The 17219-nt window shown below is 51.1% G+C and overlaps 1 protein-coding gene and 7 non-coding genes across 9 annotated transcripts; 4 read left to right on the forward strand and 4 right to left on the reverse strand.

The window, feature by feature from the left end:
- The first annotated feature begins 329 nt into the window (after window positions 1-329).
- On the forward strand, window positions 330-402 carry TRNAK-UUU (transfer RNA lysine (anticodon UUU)). Its single transcript has one exon. It is a non-coding gene; the product is annotated as a tRNA-Lys (tRNA).
- A 536-nt stretch (window positions 403-938) lies between these two features.
- On the forward strand, window positions 939-1010 carry TRNAQ-CUG (transfer RNA glutamine (anticodon CUG)). Its single transcript has one exon. It is a non-coding gene; the product is annotated as a tRNA-Gln (tRNA).
- Window positions 1011-1450: 440 nt separating this feature from the next.
- TRNAL-UAG (transfer RNA leucine (anticodon UAG)) lies at window positions 1451-1532 on the reverse strand. The gene has a single exon. It is a non-coding gene; the product is annotated as a tRNA-Leu (tRNA).
- Window positions 1533-1722: 190 nt separating this feature from the next.
- HES7 (hes family bHLH transcription factor 7) lies at window positions 1723-5247 on the reverse strand. 2 transcript variants are annotated; one of them, XM_069483339.1, is made up of 4 exons: window positions 5144-5247; window positions 4111-4206; window positions 3430-3517; window positions 1723-3141 (listed from the first exon to the last, which is right to left on the reverse strand). In XM_069483339.1, exons 1-4 carry the CDS (start codon window positions 5183-5185, stop codon window positions 2690-2692), a joined length of 678 nt encoding a protein of 225 aa, XP_069339440.1. In that variant the 5' UTR covers window positions 5186-5247; the 3' UTR covers window positions 1723-2689. The 2 variants fall into 2 exon arrangements, with proteins under 2 accessions (XP_069339440.1, XP_069339441.1); XM_069483340.1 differs by having other exon boundaries at window positions 2690-3161; window positions 3435-3517; window positions 5144-5185.
- Window positions 2045-2132, forward strand: TRNAR-UCU (transfer RNA arginine (anticodon UCU)). Its single transcript is given in 2 exon segments — window positions 2045-2081; window positions 2097-2132. It is a non-coding gene; the product is annotated as a tRNA-Arg (tRNA).
- Window positions 5248-6883: 1636 nt separating the features above from the next.
- TRNAG-GCC (transfer RNA glycine (anticodon GCC)) lies at window positions 6884-6954 on the forward strand. Its single transcript has one exon. It is a non-coding gene; the product is annotated as a tRNA-Gly (tRNA).
- A 9311-nt stretch (window positions 6955-16265) lies between these two features.
- TRNAS-CGA (transfer RNA serine (anticodon CGA)) lies at window positions 16266-16347 on the reverse strand. The gene has a single exon. It is a non-coding gene; the product is annotated as a tRNA-Ser (tRNA).
- Window positions 16348-16736: 389 nt separating this feature from the next.
- On the reverse strand, window positions 16737-16810 carry TRNAT-AGU (transfer RNA threonine (anticodon AGU)). The gene has a single exon. It is a non-coding gene; the product is annotated as a tRNA-Thr (tRNA).
- Between the last annotated feature and the right edge of the window lie 409 nt (window positions 16811-17219).

Genomic DNA, 17219 nt, shown 5'->3' on the forward strand with positions numbered 1-17219 from the left:
CCCGAGGTGTCCGGGATCTGGGTCACAGGGCCTGGGGAGGAAGCTCTGTGCGAGGGAAGCCTGTAGCTCGCAGCGGCCCCGCGCGGCCAGTCCCGGCGCCGCACAGTTTCAGCCTCCGCCGCTCGCTAGCCCAGCGTCCCTGCCTCTGCGGGGCCTCTGAGGAAGAGAGGCTGAAGAAAAACGAGCAATGAGCAGCAGGCGGCCTTCACTCGCTCGCTCTGACTCTGGGTCAGAATCCTCTGCGCAGATGCAATTCTCTCTTAGTTTTGTCAGCCGGGACTTCCGTTTTGAACGTCTCTTATAGAAAACAGAGTAACCGTTTCTTGAGAGCCCGGATAGCTCAGTCGGTAGAGCATCAGACTTTTAATCTGAGGGTCCAGGGTTCAAGTCCCTGTTCGGGCGCCTAATTTTGCTTTTGAGTGCAATTAATGTATTGTGCGCCTTCAAATAAAACAATGTAGAACAGTAACAAAACCACATGTACCTGTTTTAAAAGGAAATGGTATTGAGTGGGGCGGGAACTTACATTCCGAAAAGTAGAGAGAATGACAGCGGAGGGAAAGTAAAGATGTTTTAGAGCAGTACATATGTAAGCCATATATTCCAATTTAAATATTTTAGTAGCTACGTTAAAAAGAGTAAAAAAAAGGTGAAATAAAATTTAGTAATATGCTTTACTTAAGACCCGATATTCCAAAGTCTTATTTTAATATGTAATCAATATTTAAAATTATTAATAAAATTTTGTATTTTTTATGCAGTCTTCTAAATCTGATGTGTATAGAAGTTGACAGTACATCTCAATTTATATTTCAGGTGTTTGATAGCCGTGTCCACCATAGTCAGCATGGGATTTTCTTTTGTTTCAGGATGGGGGAAACGTGCAGACAAGAAAGTAGAGTAACGTATATAATCTCTGAAGACGTTGTACGCAGGGGGGTTCCATGGTGTAATGGTTAGCACTCTGGACTCTGAATCCAGCGATCCGAGTTCAAATCTCGGTGGAACCTTGAACTTTTAACCTAACACTAGAACGTCGTATTATTGGCTTCATGAATGATATGTTTCTTTCACTGACGCGAGAACATCTGAAAAACAAAAGCGAATGAAGACGCTAATCTTTGAGGTTTTCTCACGGAGAGGACTTGGCACACCACGAAAACAACATACAGTGAGTCACCTGAATATATTCGAGGTTGGGCTAATTTTGAGATGAGAATATTGTATTTGAAAACATGTTACGATAGAGATCAGACATGAAGAAATGAAGATTTCTTCAGCAGTTTCTATTCAGTCTTAATTTGAACGCGGGAAGAACGTAAGATCTGCTTGGAAGACCAAAGACGGAAGATGGTGGTGGTGAAACCACTAGTAGGGGCTTCACAAAATTAAAGGAATATGGCAGATGACCCCTTATATAAGTGCTTAGACCAAGAGAAAAACTCCAGCCTGGCAGCGGTGGGATTCGAACCCACGCCTCCGAAGAGACTGGAGCCTAAATCCAGCGCCTTAGACCGCTCGGCCACGCTACCTGCACGGAAGTAGGCTGTCCCCGTTGTCCTCCTAAGAGAATAGAAGGACCAAGCGGGGAAAAGAGGATAGCTACGTTGGTGTCCTATTCCACATTTTTTATACCAGGAATGGGAAACCATTGAGACTCCAGACCGCATAGCAGCAGATGGTAGAAAAGATAAACCATAAGAAACAAAACACACACAGAAATTTACAACAAAAATTGTTTATTTGGGTGGGACCACATCTGAGAGTGGGGTGCGCCTGAGCTGGAAGCATCCCAAGCAGGCAGCCGGAGCTCTGCACTCGCTCACTCGCTCATATTCGGTTTCTTTTCCTCCCTGTTTCTTGTGTGCTCTCATTCCCACCTGGCTCACAAGCTTGCGCCCGCTCCCTCCACCTGCTTGGCTTCTGAGATCCAAACCCACGCCCCTGACACTTCCCTCCCGATTCCCTCACACACACCCCATCTCACCTTGCCCCTTTCCCATGCTAGTATCGGTAAGCCACAAGATGCCGCTTCGTTCGAGGTGGCTCTGTGGCGCAATGGATAGCGCATTGGACTTCTAGTGACGAAATGAGCGATTCAAAGGTTGTGGGTTCGAATCCCACCAGAGTCGATTTTATTTGAATTTTTTTCTTTCCTTTTTATCCGGTTTTTTCTCAAAGGCTCCCATCCCTTCGTCCCCTACCCTATGTGTTTTCCTCCTGGTTTCAGTTCCAACCTCAGTCTCCGCTCTGCTCTCTTCTTTACTTACCTGTCTGCCCCGGAGCTTGGGCCATGGAGAGCAGGACTGGGGGTGGGAGACAGAAGGGAAGGGAAAGTGGGCGTGGACGTCGAGATAAAGGCAGGCCCCTGGCTCGGGGACACACGGGGATTTAATAACCACTTTATTCCATGCACTAGGGACTTGTAAAGGGACTGGGACTGGGCCGAGAGCAAAGAGGGTACAATCCTAGACGCAAAGGGGAAGGGGTCAGGGAAAAGGGACAGGAACCAGGGAAATATATATTTATATAGATACTCTAATATAGACCACATCTCACCCGCGCGCTGAGCCCGCGCGCCCCGCCACCCTCCCCAACACCTCCTCGCCCGGACGCCCGGGTCCCTCTGCTGCCCACGGGCTGGAGTCTCTACCCCACCCCCAGCCCCCGCCTCCACCGCCCCCAAAGCTCAGGGCCAAGGTCTCCAGAAAGCGGGCGGCGGGGGCGGCGGGGCCTTGGGCGCCCCATCTTGTCTGTGAGGCGGCGGTGGTGGCGGCAGCAGTCCGGTGAGGGGCGCCGGCGCGCCGGAATCCCCGGCGCGAGGGGAGCAGAGGGATGGGGACCACGCGCAGCGCGGGCTAGGGGGGCCCTGATGCACTGGGGGGCGCTGGTGCAGCGCGGGGCAAAGGGCGGGTGCGGCGGGGTCCAGCGGTGGGCGCGGCACTGGAGGCCTCGGATCTCCCGGCTCCGGCCGGAGCGGTTTGGGGCGCAGGTAGCCGTGCAGCGCGGAGAAGAGCTGGGCGCGGGCGGCCGGGCTGGCGTCGTGCACAAAGGCCGCCAAGCGGAGCAGGCACTCGCGGAAGCCGGACAGGTAGCAGCTGGCGAGCGCCTCGGCGTCCTGGGCTGGGGACCGGGGAACCCCTGGAGCCGCGGCGGCAGGGCAGGGGCCCAGAAGGGGTGAGGGGCGGGGCGGGGCGCAGAGATACCGAGGCCGGACAGGCGCACAGACAGAGACAGGAAACCAGATGGACGGAGAGAAAGTGAGGGAGACACAGAGACAGACACGCGCGGGTGTTATTAACCTCGCCTCGGAGCAGAATCTGCCACTCCCCAAGCCCACCGTCCACCGCTGGGCCCGCCCGATCTTCCCCGGCCCGAGCCGCCGTGACTTCCCCTCCCGCCCTCCGCTGCCCCACCCCCGCGCTGTACCCGGGGACTCCACCCGGCTTCGCTCCCTCAAGTAGCCCACGGCGAACTCCAGTATCTCTGCTTTCTCCAGCTTCGGGTTCCGGAGGTTCTACAGACCGGAGGGGAGGGCGCAGAGACAGAAAGGGGTGGGGAGAGAGGGGGAAAGTGGCAGGGGGAAGAAGGGAGGGGCGGATGCGGGAGCTGGGGATTCCCGGGATCGCATTTACGCGCTGCTTACAGAACGCGAGACCGAATGCGGAGTGGATGACCAAGGATGGTCCTGGCCCACCCTGAGACGAAACTGTCCAACCCGCGGGGATGGAACCAATACCCGATGTGTGAGGAGGAGATTTGAAACAGCAACCCAGGGAGTGAAATTAACCAACCGGCAGAACTGATGCTGGCCGCCCTGAGGGGTGTGGGGGAAGGGAAGGGGACATTTAAAGACGCAAAGCGTGAAACTGACCTACCCGGGGAGTGAACTTTACAGAGCCAGGGGTGAAACTTACAGACCCGGGGGTGGCGAAGAAGATCGCGTTCTGAGAGCCAGAGGGGGTCTGGGATGGGATTCCAAGGGCGGGACTCGGGTCAGGATGCCTTGGGGCCAGGGTCGCCAATCCAGCATATGTCCCCACCCCAGTGGAAAGCCCTGGGACGCGGGAATGGGATGCTTGGGGGTCCGGGGCTGGCAGAGGGACTGACCTGGTCCCGGGTCCGCTCCAGCAGCAGCAGCCTCAGCTCTTCCAGGCTGCGGTTGATGCGGTCCCGGCGCCGCTTCTCCACCAGCGGCTTCAGCATCTGTGCCCAGCGGGAAAGGGAAAGCGGACCGACCGGACCGAGACTCAGCGCGGCCGCGCCGGCGTCTGGATCCCGCCGCTGGGACAGCCGGGCTTCCACCCCTTCCCCCAGCCCCCAGATTGCCTAGGGCCGGGCCCGATCGATCCCTCTCCGCTCCGCCGCCCCACGCCCCTAGGGTCAGTTCCTGTAGCTCGCCTCCTCTCTCTCCCGGGTCTTCCGAATTTTCCTGAGTCTCGTCCTCCCTCCTCCCCTCTCTGTGTCTCTCCTTCTCCTCCTCTTTTCTCTCTACGTCTCCGTCTCGTGCAGTCTCTCTCTCTCTCTGTCTCAGTGGAGAACTTTGGGGACCCTCTTTGCTCGCAAGCATGTGGGCCGCCCGGTGCCGGGCTCAGAGCTGGAGGCCCTGAGTGTAGAAAGGGAGATACCTAGCGCGACCGCGCCTCCTCTTCTCCCTCAAACCCTCTAGGCCGTCACGCTTCCCCACTCGTTCCTAAACTCTTACAGCCGGCCTCGGTCTCTGCAACCAATGCCCCGGGGCCTTCTCTACAAGACGACATTGGACCAGCTCCGGCTCACAGCCCGCGTGGAGCGAGTGCCTCTCTTCTCTTGTTGTTCCCACCCTCCTCCCCTGGCTCCATCCCCTCATTGCTTATATCACCCAAACTCCGGCCCCCTCCCACGCCCTCCAGGCCGCCAGGTGCCAGCCCCATTACCCAAGCCCCTAGACCTGTGCTTCCGCTGCCCACGCAGGTATTGCTCTGACCCTTGTCCCCTTCTTCATACTTCGTAGCTTCCTCTCCAGCTCCTGGCTCCTTGGGTCCCCCGGCACCTCTCCTTTTCCAGCCCTCAATTCCCAGGCTCTCCCCTGATCCACTGTATTAGGGCCCAATCCCCTGGCCAGACCAGGGACCTCTGCTCCCCCTCCCCTCCCACCTCTCACCTTGGGGCCGTCCCTATTCTCAGTTCGATCCCGGGTGACCATTGCTCCTCCGGACCCTGGTGTGGACCGGATCCCTGCTCGCCTGGAGCCTTATATCCCGCGGTGCCAGGTAGGAGGGATAGGACCCGGACCCGCCCCCTTCAGCACCCAAATTCCGCCTGGCTAGGACCCCGACACGAGGCTCCCGGAAAGGGGAGGAGTGAAGGGGGAGGGGATGGAGAGGAACCGGCCTGGGAGTGTGGGAAGTGAGGGGCGAATGGACACAGACTGGTTTACAGACCATAAGGCTGTATAAGGAGGCGGAACCCAGCTGGAGGGAGGAGGCTATTAGGGGCAAAGGGAGATTAGGTTATTTGGGACAGAACTCATTTGAGGATGAAGTTCTGAGTTCCCTTAGAACTGAAGCTTTCTTGGAGGCTCACTGTATCCTCACTATCTCTGAAATAAAAGTTAGCACCCCTCAGCCCCCAGGCTGAATTTTATACTTCTTCCCCAAAACTTGCCTCCTACTCGGGATAGGGAGCAAGTGTGCTGGGTGGATCTGCCAGGAGGTAAAAGAGGCACTCTATCCCATGTCAGTTCTATTCAAGTTCCCTGACACCTGCAGGCTCACTGTGCGTGCAGGGCACTGGTCTAGGCTCCGAGGTTCGTACTGAGACGTGCAGTAGAGGCCCCACTTATTCCGCAGGATTGTCTAGTGGAAAAGACGAGGTGTCATCAAGTAGCTATTATAGAAGCAGAGCTAAGTAGGTGCTCCGGGAAAAGAGTCTCCTTGATGATGGCTGGACTGAGGCGGGGAACAGAGGGGACTTCAAGGAAGAGGAAGCAAGTCCCTGAAGCATAGGAAGGAGCAAAGAGATCTTTCCACTTACGGCACAACTATTTTATTCAAAACTGATCCTAGGAGATTCAGGAGTATGGCAGAGGGACACCTCACACACGTGTGCCCGCCGGGTGCCTCTGGAGGCCCTTCGTCACTGTAAAGGAGCAGGGAACAGACAGTTTTCCTAAAAGGACAACAAAGGGATACAAAAAAGGGACCAACACCCACCTCAAACCAAGAACATAACCCTCTGCAAAATGATGCGTGCACACTCGGAGGCTTCAGGACAAAGTGCCTGAGAAAATAAACCAGAAATTGAACGGGATAGCAAGACTGCCAGGAACAAGGACACGGAAGGACAGGGTTACAGACCGAGATGAGAGATAGCTGTGAAGTCAGAGACTTGGGGCTTCCTCCAAGCCCTCCGAGCGCCCCTCCACACCTTGTTGGTTGTTTTGTTTTGTTTTGTTCTGTTTTTTTCACGGAGGCTGCCTTGCCAAAGCTTCAGCCCGGGAGGGCATAGACGTCAGGAAAGGGGCTCCTATTTGGGATCAGGGCCCCCAACACATCCCACCTCCCCCTACCTCAGCCAAATGGGAGCACAGATGTGTGGCACTAGCAGCCCCCGCTGCCCCCCTCCTTGGGAACCTGGGCTCGGGCTGAGTTTTTCTCACCTGCACGCGAGGCTCGGGGGCCTAGGCTGTTCGCACCCGGGTGTGGGGCCGCCCCTGGCCATATGGGGTGGCTTTATGGCCCGGTGGCCGGATCCCGGCGGGAGGAAGCCTGGCCCCGCGCTCCACCCACGTTGACCCTTCAGAGCCACTCCTTCCCTGAGCCACTGGCCTACACGGTCTACTTAGCCACGTCCCCCTCAACCTGTTACAAGTTCAGACAAAAGGAACGGAAATGTGTCGTTTGCATTGGTGGTTCAGTGGTAGAATTCTCGCCTGCCACGCGGGAGGCCCGGGTTCGATTCCCGGCCAATGCACTTCGCTCTTTTCTTCTCCGCCCCCACCTCCCGCCTCCTCCAGCGAAAAGGGTATAATAAATTTGACGAGCTTTCTAAGCACTTTCGTTTGAACATTTCTACTAAATATTAAATTTGGCCTTTTAACAGTCTCAGAGTTTGAAGTCCCAAAGCTAGAACCTGATTCCTCACGTCCTCACATTCACCTCCTCCCAGCCCGCGGGTCCTCCTGCCTCCACATCCCTCCCTCCCCCTCAGCGCGCACCTCCACAGGCGTGACCCTGAGAAAGGACACGGTGCTCGGATCCCTGCCCCGGGGGTCCTCTCGGCCCTCCGCGGGGGAGGGGCCAGGTCTCCCTGCCCCACACCCCCTAAATCCCTTGCTCTTTCCATTTCTCTTCTTCCATCTCTTATTTCCGTTCTCTCTGAATCACCCTTCCTTTTCCTAAATTCGTGGGTCTGGGCCTTCTTTGTCTCGTCGTCTTTCCGGGTTTCTGCGGGCCTCTTGGCGTCTCTTTGAATCTCTCACGTTCTTTCCAGGGCTCTTAGCGACTTAGCTCTGGGTCTTCAGTGGTCTCGGCCCTCCGCATCTCTGACCCGGGTCTCTGCGGTCTCCCAGCGTCTGCGTCTCCGCATGTGGGTCTCTCCAGTTCTCTGGGATCTCTCGTCGTCTCTCCGGGTCTCTGTCGCCTCCCCGGGCTCTCTGCGCTCCCACGCTCCTGCCATCCCCTGGGAAGCTCGCTCACACCTCCGGTTCCTGACACCTCCCCGCCCCGCCCCTTCCCGGCCGCTTTGATCCCGCACGCGTCGGGCCGGCGGGCGGCGGGCGGGCGCACGGCCACCTGCTGCGGCCACTTGTGAGCCGGGCGGGGGCGGCCCGGGTCTCCCCGACTCGCAGCGCTGTCTTTCTGCTCTCTTCCGGCGGGGCATTCGGCCTCCCTCCACGCCCCTCCTCTTGGCACTGTCTCCGGCCGCTGCCAGGGCTTCTGTGGGCCCGGGTCTCTGGTTTGCCGAGTCTGGGTCTCGGTCTTAGTCTATCGGGATCTCTCTCTGGCTCTGTGTCTGTCTCCTGTCTTTTAGCCTGTCTGCTTCGTCTGGGCCAGGGTCTGGGTGTCCGTCTTCTCTCTGGGTTGTGTCAGTGGCTGGCAATGAGTGCTTTCTTCACAGCTCTAAGCCGTGACATTGGCCCCCAGAAGGAGACTGTAGAACAACTTGGGCATCTACATGTCTGTACGCAGCTGCTGTGTGTATTCACCCAGCCGGTATTTCTGGAACGCCTCCGGTGTGCCGAGTATTATTAGGCATTGCAGGAGCATGGGGTCTGTGTTCTCCTAAAGCTTACATCAGAGTCGGGGAGAGACAGGAAATAACTAAGAAAGCAGAATATAATATAGTTTCAGATGGTTATACGACTGTGGGAAGAAAATTAACAGACAAACATAAAAACCCAAAAAAAACCGATCGTGGCAATGACTTGCAAGTGAAGCGCTGCTTAACTCTGGGTGGTCAGAACCTGCCTCTCTGTAAGGTGATATTTGAACCCAAGGCAGTCAGCAGCCATGAGTCCAGGCAAAAGGAAGAGCAAGTACAAAGACTGCGAGGTAGGAAAGCGCTTTGCTGGTGGCAGCTGAAGAAAAAGGGCCAGCGAAGCCGGGAGGGAAAATTTGAAGAGTGGCAGAGATCACATGGGACAGGCAGGCGTGACCTATCCCACTGGGCCTTGAAGACTCCAGAAGGACTTTGGGTTTTAGTCTAAGTGCAATGGGAAGGAAGCCAGTGGAGGATTTTCATTAGGGAAATTATATTCTCTGACTTATGTTTTAAAAGATCACTTTGGCTGCCATGTGGAGAAGAGGAGAGAGTTCGCCGGGGGACCTAGAGCAATCTTCTAGGCAAGGCACGATGGTGGCTCCTGCCGAGGTGATGGCGATGGAGAGAGAACATGAATGGGTTCCTTCTAGATCTTTGACCTAAGTAAAGTCATGCTTCACCTAAGGACCGCGACAGGTTCTGAGAAATGTGTCGTTAGTTGTGTGAACATTACAGAGGTTACTTAAACAAACCTAGATGGCATACCCCATTGCTCCTAGGCTAAAAACCTGTACAGCATGTCACTGTACTGAATTATTGAGCACAACTGTAACACAATGGTAAGTATTTGCATATCTAAACATAGGAAATGTAAAAAACAATTGTAATAAAAATAATTATTAAAAAATTTAAAGTTGAATAAATATGTGATTACACCCCTCCCCAAAAAAATACATATACATAGGAAATACAGAGCCCTCACTGGAGAACTAGAGTTGCAGACCAGCCTGGTGGTGCCTGCCTGTAGTTTCACCTACTCCAGAGGCTGAGGCAGGAGGATCGCTTGAGGACAGGAGTTCGAGGCTGTAGTGAGCTAAAATCACACCACTGAACTCTAGCCAAGGTGACAGAGGGAGACCCTGTTTGTAAAAGAAAAGAAAAAGGAAAGAGAAAGAGAGAAAGGAAGGAGGGGAGGGAGGGAGAGAAAAGGTAATGTGTGGCACTGTGATGCTAAGACAGCTATGGGAGACGTCGCTAGGTGACAGAAATTTTTCAGCTTCATTATAATCTTAAGGGAGCACCATTGTATATGAGGGTCATTGTTGGCCCAAACGTCCTTATGTAGCACATGACTGTAACTGGATAGATGGTGGTGGCTTTTACATTTATTCACTTGATTTAATCATTCCACAATGTACGTCGATGTGTACATCACATTGTACGTCATAAATACATACAATTAGTTGTCAATTTCAAATAATAAATAAATATTTTCTTTTTTCTGACCTTGTATCCAACTAGAATAAATAAAATTTTGAAAAGAGGAGAACAGTCCCTCTATCTAAGCTGCCAGGAGGTCAAGCAAGGCAAAGACAGAGAAGCAACCTGCCTAATGTGACATCTTTGAAGTCACAGAGGACCTAGAGGAGAGCGACTTCTGGGCTGTCCCACTTGAGGGGGTCAAGGTGAGAATGGGACATGAAGGCATGCAGGCAGCGGCTATAGAAAACCTGGACAGGTTTTGCTGTGAATGGGGAACAGAAAAATGTGTAGCTAGGAGCACAGGCAATAGAAGAGGGTTGTAGAGTATGTTTGATGCTGATGGGAAAAACCAAGACCTGGGTGTGGGTGGAGCAGGGTGGGTGGAGCAGGACCAGGTGGAGAAACCAACCTCAGAAGTAGAGAAGACCCCTTTCCCACGTGAGGTGGAGGAGGAGGGTGTGGGTCGGTGGGCTTGTGGGAAGGATAAGACGGGCTCTCCCTGGTTGCTCCCCTTTTTCCAAGAACAATGGAGCAAGCTCATCGCAGGAGTGGGGAGAGCTACAGACCCTTTGAGGAGAAAGATGTAAAATGTTCCTTTTGAATAGGATTGAGAGTTTGTTTGAGATGCGGGACCAAGAATTTCAAGTGCAGAGGCCAATTCACCATGAAGCTAAGGAAGTCTGGGAGCCCTCATACATGGAAGGCCCTAGCAACGTGTTCACGGGGCCATGTGCTTCTGTAAAATTTGCAAACATTAGCTCTTTTCACTGTAAGTGGTAAAGACCAGTCTCTTTCTCCTCCGGCTGCTTCTCTGTCACACTCTCCCCCTGGTGCCGGAGTGGCTATGGACATTTTGGGGATCCAGTATGGAGAAGGTGGGTTGGAGACACGTAAGATCTGGAGTTTCATGGGACATGTTTAGATGATGTGCAGTCACTTCCACATACAGTGAAGTCACACTAGTCATCTGGTATAGGTATGGCTTCCAGGGACACTCCTGTCCCCTGTGCCCAGTTACCAGGCTTCCGGCTGTGTGGGTGCAGGGCCAGAGGGCATATGTGATATGCATGTGTCCAGTGGTTCCTGGCACTCTGAGTACATGGGTGGTAGAAGAGAAACAAGATTTGAACTATATAGAGCCAGCAGCTAATCTGTGGAAAGTATTATAGAGGTGTGCAAGGCAGTTCACTAATACAAATACCTGTAAGTTATTTTTCTAGACTTCATGACATTTGTCAGCTTTTTAAATTTGCAAGTTGTAATTTCTTGTTTCACTCTAAATATTACTGTTTATACCCACTGCTACCGGGCAGATGTGGCCTGTGAGGATGTCCCCCGTACCTATCCCCAACATGCCTGTGGCTGAGGATGCCGATGAGGGTCTCCAAATGCTTTGCACACCTCTGTGTCCGCGTGGGCCTGCGGCCGTGTACATTTGTGGTTGTGCACATCGCGACCTAATAGTGTGTGTGCCTTCAACCTCTTCCTGGCTGCCTCTAAGCAGTGGGGCTTGGAGGAGGGGAGCTCGTGTCCCACACGCGCTCGGCCTCTAGGGAAGCAGGGTGGGGAAGGAACAGAGCCAACACAGCTGGTAGTGTCTCAGCTTCCCCTCCCCTGCTGTGACGTCTTCCCAGGCCGGGTTCCCAGGCTCATCTCCTCCCTCTTCAGTTCTTCAAAGGGAAGGCTGGCTTCCTGGGACCCCCCTGGGTCCTGGGGGTTTGGGGGTTGGGAAGCAGGAGTACGAGGCCCCTGGGCCAAGGGAAGAACCAGAATAGAAGATCCAGGTCCTGCCTCCCGAAGCTCGCCTTGGGTAGCCAAACTAAAGAAAAGAGAGGGCAGCACAGACCCCAGCAGAATAAAAGGAACCGTGAAGCTGGGTACAGTGGCTTCTGCGTATAATCCCAGCACTTTGGGAGGCGAAGGTAGGGGAATCCCTTGAACCCAGGAGTTTGAGGCTGCAGTGAGCTATGATCATGCCACTGCACTCCAGCCTGGGCTATAGAGCACGACTCTGCCCCCGGAAAAAAAAAAAAAAAACGTGCAGTGAAAGCAAGAGCAGCTTAGGAAGTGTGTAACACCCCCCAACCACCAACCTCGGCACACAAAATGCCTGGAACGCTGAAATTCCTTCCTTCTCCAGCATGTATTTATAGGGTGCATACTGTGGGCTCAGCTCTGTTCTAGGCCCTGGGGATACAGCACCAAACAAAACAATGATCTCTGCCCTATGGGTCATGTGAAATAGTCGATTCACATTATACAAAACATATCATTGTTAGATGGTGCTATAAAGTAGAATAAAGTAGAGAAGAGGAGTGGAGAGTGAGAATTGTAATTTCCGATGTTATGATCAGGGAATGACTCACTTTGAAGGTGTAATTTAATTGGTGAAGGGACAGGTGACTGGATATCTGGGGAAGAATGTTCCAGGCCGAGAGAACTGCTAGCATGAAGGCCCTGAGGCGGCAGTGTGTCTGGCTTGTCAAAGGAACAGAGAGCAGCAAGTGGGCTGGCGAGGCTGGGAGGAAGGTAGCTGTGCAGGAGCCGTAGGAGGAGAGCTCGGAGATAAAGGGGGAAGCAGCTCAGTAGGACCTTCTAGGTCATCGTGAGGTCTGTGTGAGGACCTACACACTCCTGAGTGAGAGGAGAAGGCATTGGAGGGCTTTTCCCCTATTTTTTTAAGGACATTTTGTTTTTGGAACTTTTAATTTTTATATAATTTCAAACTTTCTAAAAAGTCACAAGGAACTCCTGTATACTCTTTTCCCAGGCCTATTAATTGTTTGTGTTTGCCCCACCTGCTTTACCATTTCTCTTCAAATATTATAGAGTTATAAATATTTGTTTTCTGAACCATTTGGCCCTTTCGCCCCTAGGTAGTCGGTGTGTATTTCCTGAGAACAAGGACATTTGTAGCATAATAGTACATAACGGTACAATTATCAAAATCAGGCCATTAAAATTAATATAATACTCTCATTTAATCCACAGTCCACATTCATATTTCCTCGATGGTTCCAATGATGTCTTTTATTTTTTCTAATCTACACACTGCATTTAATTGTATCTCTTCAGCCTTATGCATTTATTTATTTATTTATCTACTTATTTTCAAGACGGGGTCTTGCTCCGTTGCCCAGGCTGGAATACAGTGGCCCAATCATAGCTCACTGTAACCTCTGAATTCCTGGGCTCAAGCGATCTTCCTGTCTCAGCCTCCCAATAGCTGGGACTACAGGTTCATGCTGCCACACTCAGCTAATTTTTTAATTTTTTGCAGAGATGGGGTCTCTCTGTGTCGCCCAGGCTGGTCTCCAACTCCCAGGCTCCAGAGATCCTCCTGATTTGACCTCCCAAAGTGCTGGGATTGCAGGAGTGAGCTACCTCACCCACCCCTCAATTCCATTTAATCTGGAAGAATCTTTCTTTGTTGTTTGTTCTTGACCTTGACAGTTTTGGAGAGTTCAGGATCATTATTCTATGGAATGTCCTTCAGTTTGGTTTGTCTGATGCTTCTTCATAGTTAGATCCAAGTTATTTAGGTCACACATTTTTGGCAGGATCATCCCCACAGAGGTGATACTGTGTCCTCAGTGCATCACATCAAAGACACATGTCGGTGTCTCAACAGATATTGACCTCGATCACATGGTTAAAATGGTGTTCACCAGGTTTCTCCATTGTAAAATTACTATTTTCCTTTTTTTTCTTTCTTTTTTTTTAAATTTTATACTTAAAAAAAAATTTCTTTTTTTAGCTGTCCAGATCATTTCTTTCCATTTTTAGTAGAGACAGGGGTCTCGCTCTTGCTCAGGCTGGTCTCGAACTTCTGACCTCAAGCAATCCTCCTGCCTTGGCCTCCCAGAGTACTAGGATTACAGGCGTGAGTCACCATGCCCGGCCTACTATTTTCCTTTAGGGTAATTCATATGTAACTTGTAGGAAGATACTTTAAGACTCTTTACTACTTATACCTCATCAAATGTTTGCCCACTGATTTAACACCCATTTATGATTTCTGACTCTAGCACTACTTCTGTTTACTGTATGAAAGAGCTGGGGGGTGGGGGGGCAAGGGCAATATATGTAACCTAAACTTATGTACCCCCATAATATGCTGAAATTAAAAACATTATAAATAAAAAAAAGCAAAAACAAAACAAAACAAAACAAAAAACAAAAAAACCCAACTCTTATATGAGTAGATGAAATAAAACTTCCTTTATCACCTGAAAAAAAAAAAAAAAAGAAAGAGCTTTCCTTCCCCAACCCTATTTATTTATTTATGTATTTGTTTATATTGGTATCAATTTTGGATTTTTATTTTATTCAATGTAATATATCCCTTGCAATCATTATTTATTTTAATGCTCAAATTGTCCCAGATTTAGCCAATGGGAGCCTCTCTGGCTGCAGCCCTTAGCTGCTGTATCTTTTTGATATTCACTCACTCTTTGAGCATTTCTTTACTTTCTGGTGCAACAAAGTGTTCCAAGATCATCTTGCAATTCCTGGAATCAGCCTTTTCTCCAAGGAGCCCAGGTTCATTTTGGTAGAGAATGATATTTAGTAACCAAAATCTGGGCACTTGGTGTGCCCATCACTACTGGTGTGTATCATTACTTCTAGGCTTGCTCAGTGAGCAGAGCTAGGAAATTGTGTGTGTGTGTGTGTATATATATATATGTATATTATACATTTACTTCTATAAAAACCACAAATTCATATTGATACCTCCATTGGAAGATTTCAAAGAGAGGAACAACAGAATCTGATTTATGTATTCAAAGGATCACTCTGCCCAATGCATTAAGAATAGACTGTATGGGAACTAGGAACAAGAATGAAAGCCAGGGCCTAGCACTGTGGGAGGCCGAGGTGGGAGGATCCCTTGAGCTCAGGAGTTGCAGACCAGCCTGAGCAAGAGTGAGACAGGCCCCTGTCTCTAAAAATAGAAAAAAATTAGCCGGTGGCACAGGCCTGTACTCCCACCTACTCCAGAGGGCAGCCCAGGAGTTTGAGGTTGCTGTGAGCTAGGCTGAGGCCACAGCACCCTAGCCCAGGAGATAGAGTGAGACTCCCTCTCAAAAGAAAGAGAGAGAGAGAGAAAAAAAAAGGAGTGAAGCCAGGAAATTTCGGGGGTACTGTAATAATCTAGGTGAGAGACAAGGGTGGCTTGGACCAGAGTATAGTGGTGAAGGTAGTGACAAGGCGTCAACTTTTCAACATATTTTAAATAGAAATTGCTGACTAATTTGATACGGAATGTGAAAGAAAGAGAAAAATTTGGGAATGATTCCAAGGTTTTTAGTTTAATTGACTGAAGGAACAGAATTTCCATTTACTGAGATGGAAGATTTCAGGTTTTAGGAAGAAAACCAGGAGATTGGCTTGCACATTTCATGGTCCCTATTAGATATCCAAGTGGAGAAGATAATCAGGCAATAGGATGTAAGCAACTGTAACTCAGGGAAGAGTTCTGGAGCTGGAGATGAAAATTTGGGATGTATTGATGTATTTCTTATCTGGTATTTAAAGCCATGAAACTGGAGATGACCAAGGTAGTGAGTACAGGTAAAGAGAAGAGGTTGGAAAATTGAGCCTTGGAAGTAGAAGGAATATCAGAAGGGTGCAGTGTCCTAGAAAGCAAGTAAAGAGAGTATTTCTAAGAGGGGAGAGTAAGCCTTTGTGCCAACTGCTGCTAAGTAGCGGTCAATAAATTTAGCAATGTGATGACTGTCTTTGGCACTCTTACCAAGGGCAGTTTTGGTGGGGCCGGGGGACGTCTGGTTGCAGAGGGTTCAAAGGAGAACGGGAAGATGGAATTGGAGACAGAGTATAGGATTACTTGTTCTGCTTGCTCTAGAAGGGAGCAGAGAAATGGAGTGGTAGCTGGAAGTGGGTGTGGGGTCAAGATGGTTTGTGTTGTCCTGCTTGTTCTAAATTGGGAGAAATTAGTGTTTGTAGGTTGATGAGAAAAATCAAGTAGAGAGGGAAAATTTGCTAGTACAGGAAAAAGCAATGTCCTTGAGTGGGCCAGAGGGGATGGGAAATCTGGTACGTGTGGGGGTTGGCCTTAGTTAGGTGAAAGCGATCATCTGCAGTAATGAGGAGAAGGAAGGGTAGGTTGGTAGATGAGATTGTGAAGGTCGGTGGGAAACTCCTCGGAACGATGCTTTATTTTAGCATTGAAACAGAAAGTAAAGCTGAGGAAAGAAGGGATTCGTGGTTTGAAGTGAGAGAAGGAATGAAACAGTGGTATAGGAGAGTAGGAAGGTGAATGGATTAGGGAAATGTAATATGACTGCTGAGTTGCAGGGACCACCTGAGTTCGGTGACGTTACGATTTGAAATTGTCAGTAAAAAGGCTTTTGCAGGTCGGCAAGAGTCTGAAGCTCGCAAGATGGCGCTCGCTAGCTGGCCCCGGGTAGCTGAGTCCCTGAGATCCTCAGAATAATGCGGGAGATTCCTGGTTGGAAGGAAAGGACTAGAAAACAAACTGTGGCTTCCGGGAGGCAGCAACACACCAAAACTATTGACGCTGTGAGCAGGATTCGAACCTGCGCGGGGAGACCCCATTGGATTTCGAGTCCAACGCCTTAACCACTCGGCCATCACAGCCGCGTGCGGCCTGGGGCCTGCGCAGCTATAGCTGCCTATCAACACGCTCGCCTCCCGCAGGCGCCGCCTTCGCTGTCGCGAGACCTCTTTACGCATGCGCCTCGTCTCCTGGAGCGGCAGCTTTTCGTTCTCCCTCTGCTCCCCGAGCACAGGAAGGTCTCAACAAAACGAGGCCCAATCCAGTCTCCCATACTTTTGAGGGCAGACCTTACGATGCCTACTTTGCTCTGGTTCATGAAAGCAAAGTGAGAATCTCAGCCTCCAAATACCCACTAAAAGTGCACGGGAAAGGAAGCCCAAAGAGATTGACTTGGTAAGAAGAAATGACTTTTGGGGTTAGTGGAAACGCAGTCTCTTCGAGGCAATAATATTCCACTTTCATTTGCCCGAGGCACCGCTGGGATTCGAACCCAGGATCTCCTGTTTACTAGACAGGCGCTTTAACCAGCTAAGCCACGGCGCCGGTGAGAAAGTTTGTTCGTTTCAAGATAGATCAGCTATTAATGGCTGCCTGTAAGTGAGAACTGCCCAATAATGGCTGCAGTTGGGTCCTCAGTGATGCATCCTTCCTAAATTACTCCTTCCCCTTTAGGTTCTGAGCTGGCGGATTAACGTTCTGCTCCTTCTTTGTCCCACACATGTGGGGGCCAACTGGACCATGAATGGGCACATGACCCCGTGTCCTTTAGTTGCCCAGACTGACCTGCTGAAGGGCCCTCTCCTGTATGGTGACCAAGAAGCTAAAGCAGCTAAACACCCTCAAGTGCCTCAGGGCACCACGGGATTAAGCAGGCTTCCCTCTGCCTTGGTCACCTGTGACCCAAGTTGGAGCCTGCCCAAGCCCTAAGCCACCAGTTGCCTCTCATCTCTCC

Source organism: Eulemur rufifrons, chromosome 9 (genome assembly GCF_041146395.1).
Source record: "Eulemur rufifrons isolate Redbay chromosome 9, OSU_ERuf_1, whole genome shotgun sequence".
Taxonomy (NCBI): Eukaryota; Metazoa; Chordata; class Mammalia; order Primates; family Lemuridae; genus Eulemur; species Eulemur rufifrons.